The 15,861-nt window shown below is 37.2% G+C and overlaps 1 protein-coding gene across 20 annotated transcripts in view; it reads right to left on the reverse strand.

Moving 5' to 3' along the window:
* The window catches only part of VTI1A (vesicle transport through interaction with t-SNAREs 1A), a 368,837-nt gene that overhangs the window by 165,715 nt on the left and 187,261 nt on the right, over positions 1 to 15,861 (reverse strand). For 18 of the 20 annotated variants that reach the window (XR_012326899.1, XR_012326901.1, XR_012326898.1 and 15 more), the window contains 2 exons: positions 1,577 to 1,647; positions 821 to 882 (listed from right to left, as the gene is read on the reverse strand). Coding sequence is in view for 17 of the 20 variants with exons in the window: in XM_019940015.3 (XP_019795574.1) it covers positions 821 to 882; positions 1,577 to 1,647 (133 nt within the window). In the remaining 3 variants the exon portion in view is untranslated. Of the gene's footprint in view, positions 1 to 809; positions 883 to 1,576; positions 1,648 to 15,861 lie in introns of all 20 variants that reach the window. The other 2 variants (XM_019940020.3, XM_019940021.3) reach the window with 1 other exon arrangement.

Raw genomic sequence — 15,861 nt, forward strand, 5'->3', positions numbered from 1 at the left:
AAGCTATTCTAGAGGCGATTCTCAACATTGCTCATTCATATTTCTAGCCACAGTTCCAAACTGAAGGTTATGCTAGATGATAGTCTTATTTGGTAGATTCTGAATGCAATAATTCCATGCTGCATATACCTAAGTCAAAAGCGACTCCAATTTTCGGAACAATGGAAACATTTCTCACTCCCCTCCAAAATTACAGAACGTAGAATGTTACCTACATGCATTCATTTACTTTCACATACTCTCCCAAATATCTTCCATCAATCAAAGGTTAGTTTCACATATAAAACATTAACATTTGTTTGCTCGCACATGTGACTGCACATTATTCAGATACCCTTTAAATTAAAAAAATCTTTTTTAAGTATACATAAAGTCAGAATGTTTCCCCAGACTCTCTTAAAAAAGAAATGAAAACAAAGCAACAGAGGCAAAGCTAATACCAAGTGTGCTCCTGGTACTGCAGGCCACCATTCCCTCTACAGCAAGGAGGCTATCAAAATAGAAAATAAAATCAGTCTGTTCCTGCCATGGGGCCTTCCTCAGGCTATGAAAAAATACTTCATGTCTAACCCTAATTTTTTCCATAGCTTGAGGTAACCCCCCAAGCTCAAACCTTCTCTCTAATCTAAGTTACTCAGTGTGTGTCCCTGTCCAGACGAGAGTTAATATCAGTGCTCTGTCATTTCAAAAGGTTCTTGACACAGGGTACTAAGAGCAGAAGCTTGCATGCCTGGAACATGCCCGGTTGCAATGAGATGAAAAATATACTTAAAAAAAAGTAAGAGAGAGAGAGGAAGATAAGTCCCTACCTGGCTCTTACCTTCTCAACATCCCTGTCAGAACCCTGGAGCTTTTCCCCAAGTTAGCATCTGTTTCCCGAAGCTAGGAGGAGAAAAGCAGCATTAAAACAGAACAAAAGGAAACTTCATGGAATTAGATTATTTTTAAAGTGCACTGGCAAACAATAATTTTCTTTCATGATGGAAAATCCAATTCATAAAAAAATGCTTAAATATTTTAAAGTACATTTTTGACACTTACATTATCTCTGAAAATTCTTAGATTTAGAAAATTACATATACTAGATAACCCCAGGAGCTTTAAATTGGATACTTGAACAGGATATAAAAGCAAATGTCTCACAGGCTGACGAAGTTTAATTTATTTCTGGTAATTAATTAATATTTCCACCCTATGAATGTACACAGTCCTAGAGATATAAATGGAAGCAAAATGAATTGAGGGAAGATGAGATCAATATTTTTAGCTTCTGCTCTGAAAGACCTGACATATCACAAAATCTTCCTCAGTGATCTTCTCCTTAGATATAGTGTTAAATAAAATATCTACCTGGGGGCATTCTGGGATGGAGGCATAAAGAGTCAGCTTATTCCTTCTCCATCCCACACTCCCCTCACCCCAACTCTATATCCCTCTTTCACCCTAGCCATTTTTACACATGCTTACACCAATGTAATTGTTACTGTCTATGCACATGTCCAAGACCTTATACTCATTTATTTTTTTGTCTTTTCATTTACTGAATTTGTGAAAAGATTGTAGCACTTCTACTTACTCTTTCACGTGCTCTCTGTATCTTTTCTCTGTCATGACTGAGGTTTTCCAACATCTCCTGGCCAATTTGTTCTATGGACAAGAAAATTTGAGTTAGGAAAGATGACTTTGGGTGCAAATGAAAAAAAAAACTTCAGAAGTACCAAAAGGACAACAGGCGCAGAATTTATAGAATGCTTATGATCAATATAAAAAAACAACAGATTATTATGACCCCGACACCCTCCTAAGCTAGGTCTTCCATAATCCACTTGAACTGCAATTTTATTCATTGGAAGAAAATATCTGTCCTAACTTTCTCACAAAATTGTTGTTATAGTCAAATGAGATAACCTAACTAAAAATGTTTTGAAAGCTATTGAGTACCACACAAATGCACATAATTGTATAGTACCCAAGAATCAATGCACTCAATGAATAATCACTGAGGCCCTACTCTGCGCCAGGGCTAGATGTTGGGGACATGGCCAGTAACCAAGATCAAGCCCTTCCACTCACGAACTCCCAAGCTAATAGAGATGATTTAGCAGTTAAAGTATAAATGTTACATTAGAGTTCATATTTCATGGCACATCAGAAAAAAGGACTGTATATTCCTTTCATGAAAGAAAAATCCAAATAATAAGAATTGCTTAAATACAATAACATAAATTATATTTTTGACACCTATACAAACTGCAAATTCTTCCTAGGATAGTACATTCTTAGTATATTATCTCCTCTCAGATTGACGTTAGCTTTTTATTACTAACTCCATACAATTTATCCTTAAGGTAAAATTGGATATGTGGTTCCCAGTAAAGGCATCATAAAAATGGAAAATGACACCAATAACAGAGAAGTATGAAACAACTAGAGTTGCATTTTTCTTTCTTTGCATAACAATTACAATATTCAATTTTATCATACTATTAGGTATTACCATGACATTAAATTCCTTTAATCAATATAATATAGCAATTTTAGAGTGTCCTTGTCCCCGCAGTGAGCCACAGCCGCCTCCCGCCTCTGCAGGGACCCTCTAACACTAGCAGACAAGGAGGATATTTGCTCTAGCCTGGAGAAATCAGATAAGACTTCCTGGAGAAATTGGGATTAGGTCTGTAAGAAGAGGTGAAATTCATATAAGCGGTGAGGAGGAAAGACTAAAACATTGCAGACCTGGAAGAAACCTCCATCCTCAGGGGCTTGGAGAAGGCTCTCTGGGAACCTGTGTGGAGGGGGTGGCCTGAGCAGATTATCTGAATCCCAATGTTGCTCTGAATTTGTGTTTAAGATTTGAGAAGACTAGGACTGCTAAGGGTCTTGGTGCTCCAGCTGGGTGTCAGGCCAGAGCCTCTTCAGGACATTGGTCCACCAGAGACCTCTTAGCCCCATGTAATATCAAATGGCGAAAGCTCTCCCAGAGATCTGTATGTCAACGTTAAGACCCAGCTCCACTCAATGACCAGCAAGCTACAGTGCTGGACACCCTATGCCAAACAACTAGCAAGATAGGAACACAACCCCAGCCATTAGCAGAGAGGCTGCCTAAAATCATAATAAGGTCACAGACACCCCAAAACAACCACTGGATGTGGTCCTGCCCACCAGAAAGACAAGATCCAGCCTCCTCCACCAGAACACAGGCACCAGTCCCCTCCATCAGGAAGCCTACACAACCCTCTGAACCAACCTTACCCACGGGGAGCAGACACCAAAAACAACAGGATGCATGAACCTGCAGACTGCAAAACGGAGACCTCAAACATCATGAGTTAAGCAAAATGAGAAGACAGAGAAATACACAGCAGATGAAGGAGCGAGGTAAAAACCCACCAGACCAAACAAATGAAGAGGAAATAGGCAGTCTACCTGAAAAAGAATTCAGAGTAATGATAGTAAAGATGATCCAAAAGCTTGGAAATAGAATGAAGAAAATACAAGAAATGTTTAACAAGGATCTAGAAGAACTAAAGAGCAAACAAACAATGAAGAACAACACAATAAAAGAAATTAAAATTTCTCTGGAAGGAATCAATAACAGGATAACTGAGGCAGAAGAAAGGATAAGTGACCTGGAAGATAAAATAGTGGAAATAATTACCGCAGAGCAGAATAAAGAAAAAAGAATGAAAAGAATTAAGGACAGTCTTGGAGACCTCTGGGACAACATTAAATGCACCAACATTCAAATTATAGGGGTCCCAGAAGAAGAAGAGGAAAAAAAAGGGACTGAGAAAATATTTGAAGAGATTACAGTTGAAAACTTCCCTAATATGGGAAAGGAAATAGTCAATCAAGTCCAGGAAGTGCAGAGAGTCCCATGGATAAATCCAAGGAGAAACATGCCAAGACACATATTAATCAAACTATCAAAAATTAAATACAAAGAAAAAATATTAAAAGCAGCAAGGGAAAAGCAACAAATAACATACAAGGGAGTCCCCATAAGGTTATCAGCTGATTTTTCAGCAGAAATTCTGCAAGCCAGAAGGGTGTGGCAGGACATACTTAAAGTGATGAAAGGGAAAAATCTACAACCAAGATTACTCTACCTAACAAGGATCTCATTCAGATTTGACAGAGAAATTAAAACTTTTACAAGAAGCAAAAGGTAAGAGAATTCAGCACCACCAAACCAGCTCTACAACAAATGCAAAAGGAACTTCTCTAAGCAGGAAACATAAGAGAAGGAAAAGATCTACAATAACAAACCCAAAACAATTTAGAAAATGGTAAAAGGAACATACATATTGATAACTGTCTTAAATGTAAATGGATTAAATGCTCCAACCAAAAGACATAGACTGGCTGAATGGATAACAAAAATAAGACCCATATATATGCTGTCTACAAGAGACCCACTTCAGACCTAGGGACACATACAGACTGAAAGTGATGGGATGGAAAAAGATATTTCATGCAAATGGAAATCAAAAGAAAGCTGGAGTACCATTTCTCATATCAGACAAAATAGACTTTAAAATTAAGACTATTGTAAGGGACAAAGACTGACACTACATAATGATTAATCCAAGAAGAAGAAGATAAAACAACTGTAAATATTTATGCGCAACATAGGAACACCTCAATATATAAGGCAAATGCTAACAGCCATAAAAAGGGGAAATCAGGGCTTCCCTGGTGGCACAGTGGTTGAGAGTCCGCCTGCCAATGCAGGGGATGCAGGTTTGTGCCCCAGTCTGGGAAGATCCCACATGCCGCGGAGCAACTAGGCCCGTGAGCCGTGGCCGCTGAGCCTGTGCGTCCGGAGCCTGTGCTCTGCAACGGGAGAGGCCACAACAGTGAGAGGCCCGCGTAACACCGGAAAAAAAAAAAAAGGGGAAATCAACAGTAACACAATCATAGTAGGGACTTTAACACTCCACTTTCACCAATGGACAGATCATCCAAAATGAAAATAAATAAGGAAACACAAGCTTTAAATGATGCATTAAACAAGATGGACTTAATTGATATTTATAGGACATTGCATTCAAAAACAACAGAATAAACTCTTTTCTCAAGTGCTCATGGAACATTCTCCAGGATAGATCATATCTTGGGTCATAAATCAAGCCTTGGTAAATTTAAGAAAATTGAAATCATATCAAATATCTTTTCCGAACACAATGCTATGAGACTAGATATCAATCACAGGAATAAATCTGTAAAAAACACAAACACATGGAGGCTGAACAATACGCTACTAAATAACTGAGAGATAACTGAAGAAATCAAACAGGAAATCAAAAAATACCTAGAAACAAATGAAAATGAAAACATGATGGCCCAAAACCTATGGGATGCAGCAAAAGCAGTTCTAAGAGGGAAGTTCATAGCAATACAATCCTACCGGAAGAAACAAGAAACATCTCAAATAAACAACCTAACCTTACATCTAAAGCAATTAGAGAAATAAGAACAAAAAACCCCCAAAGTTAGCAGAAGGAAAGAAATCATAAAGATCAGATCCAAAATAAATGAAAAAGAAATGAAGGAAATGACAGCAAAGATCAATAAAACTAGGGGCTTCCCTGTTGGCGCAGTGGTTGAGAGTCCGCCTGCCGATGCAGGGAACATGAGTTCGTGCCCCGGTCCGGGAAGATCCCACATGCCACGGAACGGCTAGGCCTGTGAGCCATGGCCGCTGAGCCTGCGCGTCTGGAGCCTGTGCTCCACAACGGGAGAGGCCACAACAGTGAGAGGGCTGCGTACCACACACACACACAAAAAAACCAAAAAAACTAAAAGCTGGTTGTTCGAGAAGATAAACAAAATTGATAAACCATTAGCCAGACTCATCAAGAAAAAAAGGGAGAAGACTCAAATCAATAGAATTAGAAATGAAAAAGGGGAAGTAACAACTGACACTGCAGAAATACAAAGGATCATGAGAGATTACTACAAGCAACTATATGCCAATAAAATGGACAACCTGGAAGAAATGGACAAATTCTTAGAAATGCACAACCTTCCGAGACTGAACCAGGAAGAAATAGAGAATATGAACAGACCAATCACAAGCACTGAAATTAAAACTGTGATTAAAAATCTTCCAACAAACAAAACCCCAGGACCAGATGGCTTTGTAGGCAAATTCTATCAAACATTTAGAGAGGAGCTAACACCTATCTTTCTCAAACTCTTCCAAAATATAGCAGAGGGAAGAACACTCCCAAACTCATTCTACGAGGCCACCACCACCATGATACCAAAACCAGACAAAGATGTCACAAAAAAAGAAAGCTACAGGCCAATATCACTGATGAACACAGATGCAAAAATCCTCAACAAAACACTAGCAAAGAGAATCCAACAGCACACTAAAAGGATCATACACCATGATCAAGTGGGGTTTATCCTTGAGGAATGTAAGGATTCTTGAGGAATGCGAGGATTCTTCAATATACGCAAATCAATCAATGTGATACACCAGATTAACAAATTGAAGGAAAAAACCATATGATCATCTTAATAGATGCAGAGAAAGCTTTTGACAAAATTCAACACCCATTTATGATAAAAACCCTCCAGAAAGTAGGCATACAGGGAACTTACCTCAACATAATAAAGGCCATATATGACAAACCCACAGCCAACATCGTTCTCAATGGTGAAAAACTGAAACCATATCCACTAAGATCAGGAACAAGACAAGGGTGTCGACTCTCACCATTATTATTCAACATAGTTTGGGAAGTTTTAACCACAGCAATCAGAGAAGAAAAATAAATAAAAGGAATCCAAATTGGAAAAGAAGAAGTAAAGCTGTCACTGTTTGCAGATGACATGATACTATACACAGAGAATCCTAAAGATGCTACCAGAAAATTACTAGAACTAATCAATGAATTTGGTAAAGTAGTAGAATACAAAATGAATGCACAGAAATCTCTTGCATTCCTATACACTAATGATGAAAAATCTGAAAGATAAATTAAGGAAACACTCCCATTTACCACTGCAACAAAAAGAATAAAATACCTAGGAATAAACCTACCTAAGGAGACAAAAAACCTGTATGCAGAAAATTATAAGACACTGATGAAAGAAATTAAAGACGATACAAACAGATGGGGAGATATACCATGTTCTTGGATTGGAAGAATCAACATTGTGAGAATGACTATACTACCCAAAGCAATCTACAGATTCAATGCAATCCCTATCAAACTACCAATGGCATTTTTCACAGAACTAGAACAAAAAATTTCACAAGTTGTATGGAAACACAAAAGACCCCGAATAGCCAAAGTAATCTTGAGAAAGAAAAACAGAGCTGGAGGAGTCAGGCTCCCTGACGTCAGACTATACTACAAAGCTAGAGTAATCAAGAGAGTATGGTACTGGCACAAAAACAGAAATACAGATCAATGGAACATGATAGAAAGCCCAGAGATAAACCCACGCACATATGGTCACCTTATCTTTGATAAAGGAGGCAAGAATATACAATGGAGAAAAGACAGCCTCTTCAGTAACTGGTGCTGGGAAAACTGGACAGCTACATGTAAAAGAATGAAATTAGAACACTCCCTAACACCATACACAAAAATAAACTCAAAATGGATTAAAGACCTAAATGTAAGACTGGACACTGTAAAACTCTTAGAGGAAAACATAGGCAGAACACTCTATGACATAAATCACAGCAAGATCCTTTTTGACCCACCTCCAAGAGAAATGGAAATAAAAACAAAAATAAACAAATGGGACCTAATGAAACTTAAAAGCTTTTGCACAGGAAAGGAAACCATAAACAAGACAAAAAGACAACCCTCAGAATGGGAGAAAATATTTGCAAATGAAGCAACTGACAGAGGATTAATCTCCAAAATTTATAAGCAGCTCATGCAGCTCAATATCAAAAAACAAAAAACCCAATCCAAAAATGGGGAGAAGACCTAAATAGACATTTCTCCAAAGAAGATATACAGATTGCCAACAAACACATGAAAGGATGCTCAACATCACTAATCATTAGAGAAATGCAAATCAAAACAGCAGTGAGGTATCACCTCACACTGGTCATAACGGCCATTGTCAAAAAATCTAGAAACAATAAATGCTGGAGAGGGTGTGGAGAAAAGGGAACCCTCTTGCACTGTTGGTGGGAATATAAATTGATGAGCACCTATGGAGAACAGTATGGAGGTTCCTTAAAAAACTAAAAATAGAACTACCATACAACCCAGCAATCCCACTACTGGGCATATACCCTGAGAAAATCATAATTCAAAAAGAGTCATGTACCACAATGTTCATTGCAGCTCTATTTACAATAGCCAGGACATGGAAGCAACCTAAGTGTCCATCGACAGATGAATGGATAAAGAAGATGTGGCACATATATACAATGGAATACTACTCAGCCATAAAAAGAAATGAAACTGAGATATTTGTAGTGAGGTGGATGGACCTAGAGACTATCATACAGAGTGGAGTAAGTCAGAAAGAGAAAAACAAATACCGTATGCTAACACATATATATGGAATCTAAAAAAAAAAAGGTTCTGAAGAACCTAAGGGCAGGACAGCAATAAAGATGCAGGCGTAGAAAATGGACTTGAGGACATGGGGAGGGGGAAGGGTAAGCTGGGACGAAGTGAGAGTGACATAGACATATATACACTACCAAATATAAAATAGATAGCCAGTGGGAAGCAGCCGTATACCACAGGGAGATCAGCTCAGTGCTTTGTGTCCACCTAGAGGGGTGGATAAGGAGGGTGGAAGGGCAACGCAAGAGGGCAGAGATATGGGAATATGTGTATATGTACAGCCGATTCACTTTGTTATACAGCAGAAACTAACACAGCACTGTAAAGCAATTATACTCCAATAAAGATGTTAAACAAACAAACAATAAAACAAAAAAATCCCATAACATAGCAATTTTAATTCACTTTTAACTTAAAAATCTCTAATATCTATGAACACCATCAACACTGTAATTAGTTCAGCAAAATCCTCGTTATATAATATCTTCTATCAAGGTTGAGAGTATATATATATATCTATCTCAAAGAAATAGGAAATAGGTTATTACTATGGTGTCTTGTCACCAGCATAATGTTTCCAGTAAGTATTCATGGAAGGAATAAAGCAATGAGAGAATAAAAGAAAGTGAAAAATGGAGTGTATGACAGGTTTGTGGTGTATTCCTGCTCTCAAAGCATATCATGTGTGGCAATGGAGAAGGCAACCCTGGAATGCAGGCAACATAGCCACATTTCTATCAGGTTCACTGGAGTATATAAAAACTCTTCTGAATGGATCTACAGTCTGTTACTGAAGGAATCAGTGGAACAAGACGTAAAGAGCTCAGGCCTTTTCAGGAGTTGTAAGTCACTCCCTCAGTCTCTTTGCCTCCTGGAAAGTATCTTAGCATCCAAAGTACTAACCCCATCTGGCAAAAGAAGAGATATTGGCAAGAGTGCATATATGTCCTGGTCTTAACAGGCAAATACCATGCATTTGTTGGAAACAGAATTCTTTTTTAATTACTTATTTGCTACTTTCCATTTTAACGCTCCACTAAAGAAAATTCCAGGCCAAACATATTAGAAATGTTTACACTTGTAGAATGAAAAAAGTTATGTACAGTTTTTTCATTATGTGTTCTCCTACCCCAATCAAAACAAAAGAAGGCAACAAATTAAGAGGCGATTATTTTATCATTGTCAATAACCTGCATTGCATGTATGATTTCATAATTTTTCTATTATGTAAAAATAATCATAAATTCTAAATTCTGATTGCTTTAATAATGCCCAGTTAAATAAAATAGTACAAATATCATTGAAAAAAAAAAGAGGGGATTATTTTAAAAATAGACTATTTTTGGACAGAATAGACATTTAGGGATTATTTCATTAAAAAAATTAACATTGTTAGATTTATTTTTCTTGAACAGCTAAGGTGTAAAAACTCACCAACAACACCAATAAAGAAAGAATATAAGATCACAGGCATATACCAATGCAGATGTGATATACTGAGTTTAGAGCTTTCAGTTCTTCAAACTTCCATAATACCTTTAGAGTGGGAAGAGCCATACTGCCTCTATTGAAATAACTTGAGAAATCATAAATTTTATAAACATTGTACTTGTTGACTGTGAGGATGTTTTTGAGATTAAGAAACAATGGGAAGCATAAAAGAACATAAAAACTGATGCTATATGCTGGAATTCTACATGTCACAGCATGATAAATGAATTCCTGGAAAGAAAAGTTTCTTTCTGCATTTCTTCTATCCTTTTCACAGGGGTCTTGGGAATCAGCGTGGAAGTACGGCATTCAAGCTTATAAAGTGAGCTTTTGTTTTCACCATTACCCAGAATGAATCATCATATCCTTGATCTAAGGCCCCTTTTACTGGGTCACAAACTGCAAAATGGGTTTCCTCTCCTTTTCAATATATTTTACAGGGGGTGGCGGATAATACAATAGGTATTCAACACTTTGCTGCCCCATAAAGTTATGGAGAAGAACCAGGGAACTACAAATCTAGCAAAATACTTCCTGAAGGACTGGACTGGCATCACAAAAGGTAAGACTTATTTTGAGGAGCTTCTACCAGTAAATCATTTCTCTCCATTCATAAAATAATAATGCCACCTGAATAATCATAAGACTGATGTGAATGAACTTAATTAAAAAAAATTATTGTATTTGTATTTTGGAGATGAACAGACTAAAATATTTTCTATCAGAAGGCAGAACCGATGAAAGTTCACATCATGTTATAATATAAACATGGCTGAAAGGAGGGAGCCTCAAATATAATTCATCAGAAAATGTTCTGTTTGATAAATACAAAATATTAAAAAAGATTTTAGCCATTATGCTATAAAGCTATAAAGCAGAAAAGAATAATCATTCCTTTGCACACTTATATTTAACTTTCTTTTTACAAACTTTATTAAGGATGTGATTTCCAGCAAATTATTTAAAAAGTGAAGACATCTAGTCAAGTCTTCTTTAAAGAACTAAGAGAAGGCAAGATGATTTTCTGGCACTCAAAAACTTCTTAGAAATTTTAGCAACAGGTAAAAGGCATTCACAACTATCCAGCTATTCTTTGTATATGGGGACTTCTGTGAAGTGTGGAGGGAACAGAAGTACTTAATAGAGGTATTTCTGAAGCACGTGTTTTCATACATATATTGCAGAACACCAACCAGACAGATGCAAAACACCAAGTGATATTTCCTAACAATTTGGAGTACTGAATTTTGGACGTGGCTCAAGAAATTCTGGCTACTGAGTCTAATAAAAGTAAAAAGTTATTGCTTTGGGAGAGCGAAGTAGCTCACATATAGCTTTCTCAGGAGGGAGCTGCTCAGTGTGACTGGATCAGCCATTCTTCGGCATTTAGCACACCTTCCTGGGCACTGACTCTGGCATCATGCCCTGAGTGGGTAGGTTATCCTCAGTATTGATGTTACTGAGACATGAAGAGCTTTTTGAATTTCCGATCCATGGATAGGTGGGGAAATGGAAAAGACAGTTCTTCTACCATCTTTCATTATTTCATAATTCAAGCATGTAAAGAACTTCTGCTTCCAATTCAGATGGAGAAAGATACAAATGACCACACTTATAGAAATAAGAAAAATCCAGACAAAATAATTACCATTCTTTTCTGGGAGATATCTAGTATATACAAAGAAGCTCTGATGGATTCTAGAGAGAAACAAGCATTTCATTTGTGAGCAAAGAGCTGTGGCAACATTCATACCTACGACCTGGTCTGAGTACAGGCCTCCCATTGAGAGACTTTTCAGGGATAAGGAGAAATCAGTCAAACATCGTGTGAAAAATATAGGCTTATGGACAGCATGGGATCTGGATGAGCTCTAAACACAAAAGCAAATGGCTTGGTTTCTTAACTCTCCTCCGATCTCCAAATTTGCCATAGAAGAGGCAGCGGAGAAGGGGCTGGTTAGTGAAGAGAAACCTCATATTCCTACATATTCTTGTGGTGCTTGCATTCTGAGACCCTGCTAGAGTTAAGTCCCAACATGAACCAAGAATCCAGAAAACTGGAGATGGACCCACTCTCAGATCAAATACTGATAAGATTTTTTTTAAAAGGCAGCATAGACACAGGTTGGGGTACACTAACCTCAGATGAATCCAATCTAATTAGAGATTCAGCTCAGCACCAGCTCAACTTAATTTTGGGAAGAATCTGATCAGTCCATTAATCAAATACAAAATAGAATAAAATGCTTCCAAAGGAAATAAATTCAAAATGTTTATATTTCAGATTCTACTGTTTTTGTCTTTACACTATGTCAAGAATACTATTATAAGACATGCAAAAAAGCAGGGGAAAAAAGAGAATGATGAAGTAAAAACATGGTTTATGAATGTAGACCAACAAATGACTTAGTCATTAAGGTTAACAGATAAAGAGTTTTAAAATAACTATTATAAGTATGCTAAAGAATTTAAATGAAAAGGTAAATATAACGGTGAAGAGATGGATTTTTCAGGAAAGAAGTGGAAACTCTAAAAGGGAACTGAATGAAACTCTAGAATGGAAAAATACAGCATCTGAAATCAATTCACTGGATGGACCAAAGAGAATATCCTTCACTATACAAGAAGGATCACTGAACTTGAAGACAGGTTAATAGAAATTATTCAATCTGAAGGAGGGAAAGAAGTTTTTTGTGGGGGAGGGGGAAGAACATAGCAACAATAATCTGTGAGATAACAACTAGTTGTCTTACATACGTGCAATTAGATTCCCAGAAAAGGGAGTCTCAGGGACAAACAATGGAATGGAACAAATATTTGAAGAAATAACAGCAAAGATTTTTCAAATTTTATTTTAAAGAAAAGTCATCCCACAGATCAAAGAAGTTCAACAAGCTCTGAGCAAGATAAATACAAAGAAAACCTCACCAAGTACATTATAGTCAAATATCTGAAAACTAAAGGTAAATAAAAAATCTTAAAAGCAGCCAGGGGTTGGGGGGGCAAGACACATTACATTCTGGAAAATAATAATAAGAATGAGGATTGAATTTTCATCAGAAACAATGCAAGAGGAAAATGGAACAATATCCCAAAGTGCTGGGGGAAGAAAAAAGGTCACCCTGGTATCCCATATCTAGTGAAAAATATCTTAAACATAAAAGTGAAAGAGATAATTTTACATAATTGAAAAATGAGAGGATTATCCAGCAAAACTGAGTTACAAGAAATGCTAAAGGAAATTCTTCAGGCTGAAGAGAAACGATACTATATGGAAATGTGCATTACAGAATTTAGACCCATGTAAAGAAAAATAATAACAACATATGTAGAAGTAAAATATAAGAAAATCATGGCACAAAAGATGGAGAGGAAGTAAATACAAGTATGTTGTTGACAGGTTTTAAGTTATATTTGAAGTAGCATAATATTTATTCGAGGTAGACTGTGATAAGTTAGGGATGAAAATTGTAATCCTTGAGCCTCTCTGTCCAATATGGCACTTGCTGGCCACATGAGGCTTTTCAAATTAATTATTTAAAATAATATAAAATTTAAACTTCAGTGTTGGTAGGACCAGCCACATTTCAAAGGCTCAGTAACCACAAATGGCTAATGTTACTGTATTGGAGAATACAGAAATACCATCTTAAAAGGATCTCCAAGTTCCCTTTGTCTTTAAGACCCACTAAAAAGAAATACAGACATACTCATTTGTGGTTTGATTTTGGTAAAACACTTCCCTTCTCTGGGCCTCAGTTTCCTTAAACGTAAAATGACAGTTTTGGACTAGATAAATCTCTAGTGCCCCTACTGGACTCAACGATGCTATAAAATCTTAATGCCTCTTTTTCTCTATGGAGCATTCAAGCAAACTAGAGCACAAGGGCCAAATCAGACCCACAAAAGTATTCCACCCTCCCCCCGCCCCTCCCCTAAGACAATGTTGAAGAAACAACAAATAACTCAAACTTAAATGCTTTTAAGCGGGTCATATCCTCTCAGCATACCCAAGTCTACAACCGGACTGTTTCATGTAGTAGCCTGCTTGGCCTCTGAGGACATTTGCATTTACTATGTAGTATAAAATATTTACAAGCACTTTGATGATGACATTACTACAGAAATAATTATACATTTATGTAAACTGAAAGTAAACTTATGCATTCTTCGTAGTAATATAGCAAAAGTATGTACAGGGCCTCAGGTTTCTTTCTTTTTTTTTTTAAAAGCAATTATGACTTAACACTACTTCCTCAGCAGGTATGTATTCTATTTTGCTTTAGGATGATCAAATTTATCATTAAGCAATTAAAAAAATAATCAGCACTACTTTCATCAAAGTCATAGTAGCAGAACCTCCCCTTAGTTACCTGGTTTGCTGCAGATAATTAACAAACACTATTCCCAGAGCCCTCAGACATCAGTCAATGAAGCTGTGCTACCCATAACGATGCTCTGGAATGAGCAGGTACTATGTAAATTGAGGTTGTTAAACAAAAGGAACCATGTTAATTACAGCTCCATTCAGAAATGAGAATGAATCTGTTCTATTCTGTGAAACAAGACCAGAGCGGCAGGAAGGACATCCCTTTTTCACAATTCAATAAAGAATGTTAAAGCCAGGAGATCAAGCAGCAGAAAACCTGAATGGGAAAAACTGTCAAAACACATTCCAAAGGCTCACTTGTGGAATTTAGCAAACATGTATTTACTTAACAGACAAGGGAGACGGGGGTCAGCAGCATCTGGGTTGAATGAATGACTCATTCTAAAAAAAACAAAAAGGGTTGTAAACTATTGACAAGTGACTAGAAAGTAATTAGAAAGCCTTTCTGAAATCATTATGGGCAGAGTTAATCACTCTCTGTACTCTTTGTGAACTATACACATTTCTATCACTGAATGTATAACATTCTAATTATCTGCTTATTCAGAAGTCACTGTTGGGAGAACCACAGGACCTATAATGGCTGGCAAACATGTTTTCCTTTTCTGAAACACTATTTTAAGCATTCCTGAACTGGTTTGCAACAAAATTTTTTTAAACAGGGTATTTCATATAAAAAGCTGGACATCTAGGCTCTTTTGAAGTTTGGAATATAGAGCAATTCTGAGTCCCCATTTCTGCACGGTGAAGCACAGGCTGCAGCTGAGTTACAGTTGCTCTCTTCAGAAAAGCCAGGTCATATGGAGGCTGCCACCTACCTTCCTGACCTGTTTCACTCACTTATGTTCTTGTTTTGCTGCTGTAGGATCTGCTTGTGACCCAACGCAGCCAAAAAATAAAATAATATAATAATAACAATAGCAAAGCCAAATAAATGTCTTTAAAAATGTTTTTAAAATTTAATGTTCCATTATATGGATATACCACGTTTTGTTTATCCATTCATCCACCGATGGATATTTTGGTTGTTTCTACTCCTTGGCTATTGTGAATAGTGCTTCTACGAACATCCATATACGAGTACTTATTTAAATATCTATTTTCAGTTCTTTTGGGTATGTGCCTAGGAGTAGAATTGCTGGATCATATGGTAATTCTGTGCTTAACCTTTTGAGGAACTGCAAAACTTGTTTTCCACAGTGGCTATCCATTTTACATTCCCACCAGCAATGTGGGAATGTTCCAGTTCCTCCTTGGCCACATTTGTTATTTTCCATTTTAAAAATTATAGTCGGGCTTCCCTGGTGGCTCAGTGGTTGAGAGTCCGCCTGCCGATGGATGGGACATGGGTTCGTGCCACGGTCTGGGAAGATCCCACATCCCACGAAGCGGCTGGGCCCGTGAGCCATGGCCGCTGAG

This window comes from Tursiops truncatus, chromosome 16, assembly GCF_011762595.2.
Source record: "Tursiops truncatus isolate mTurTru1 chromosome 16, mTurTru1.mat.Y, whole genome shotgun sequence".
Classification (NCBI taxonomy): domain Eukaryota; kingdom Metazoa; phylum Chordata; class Mammalia; order Artiodactyla; family Delphinidae; genus Tursiops; species Tursiops truncatus.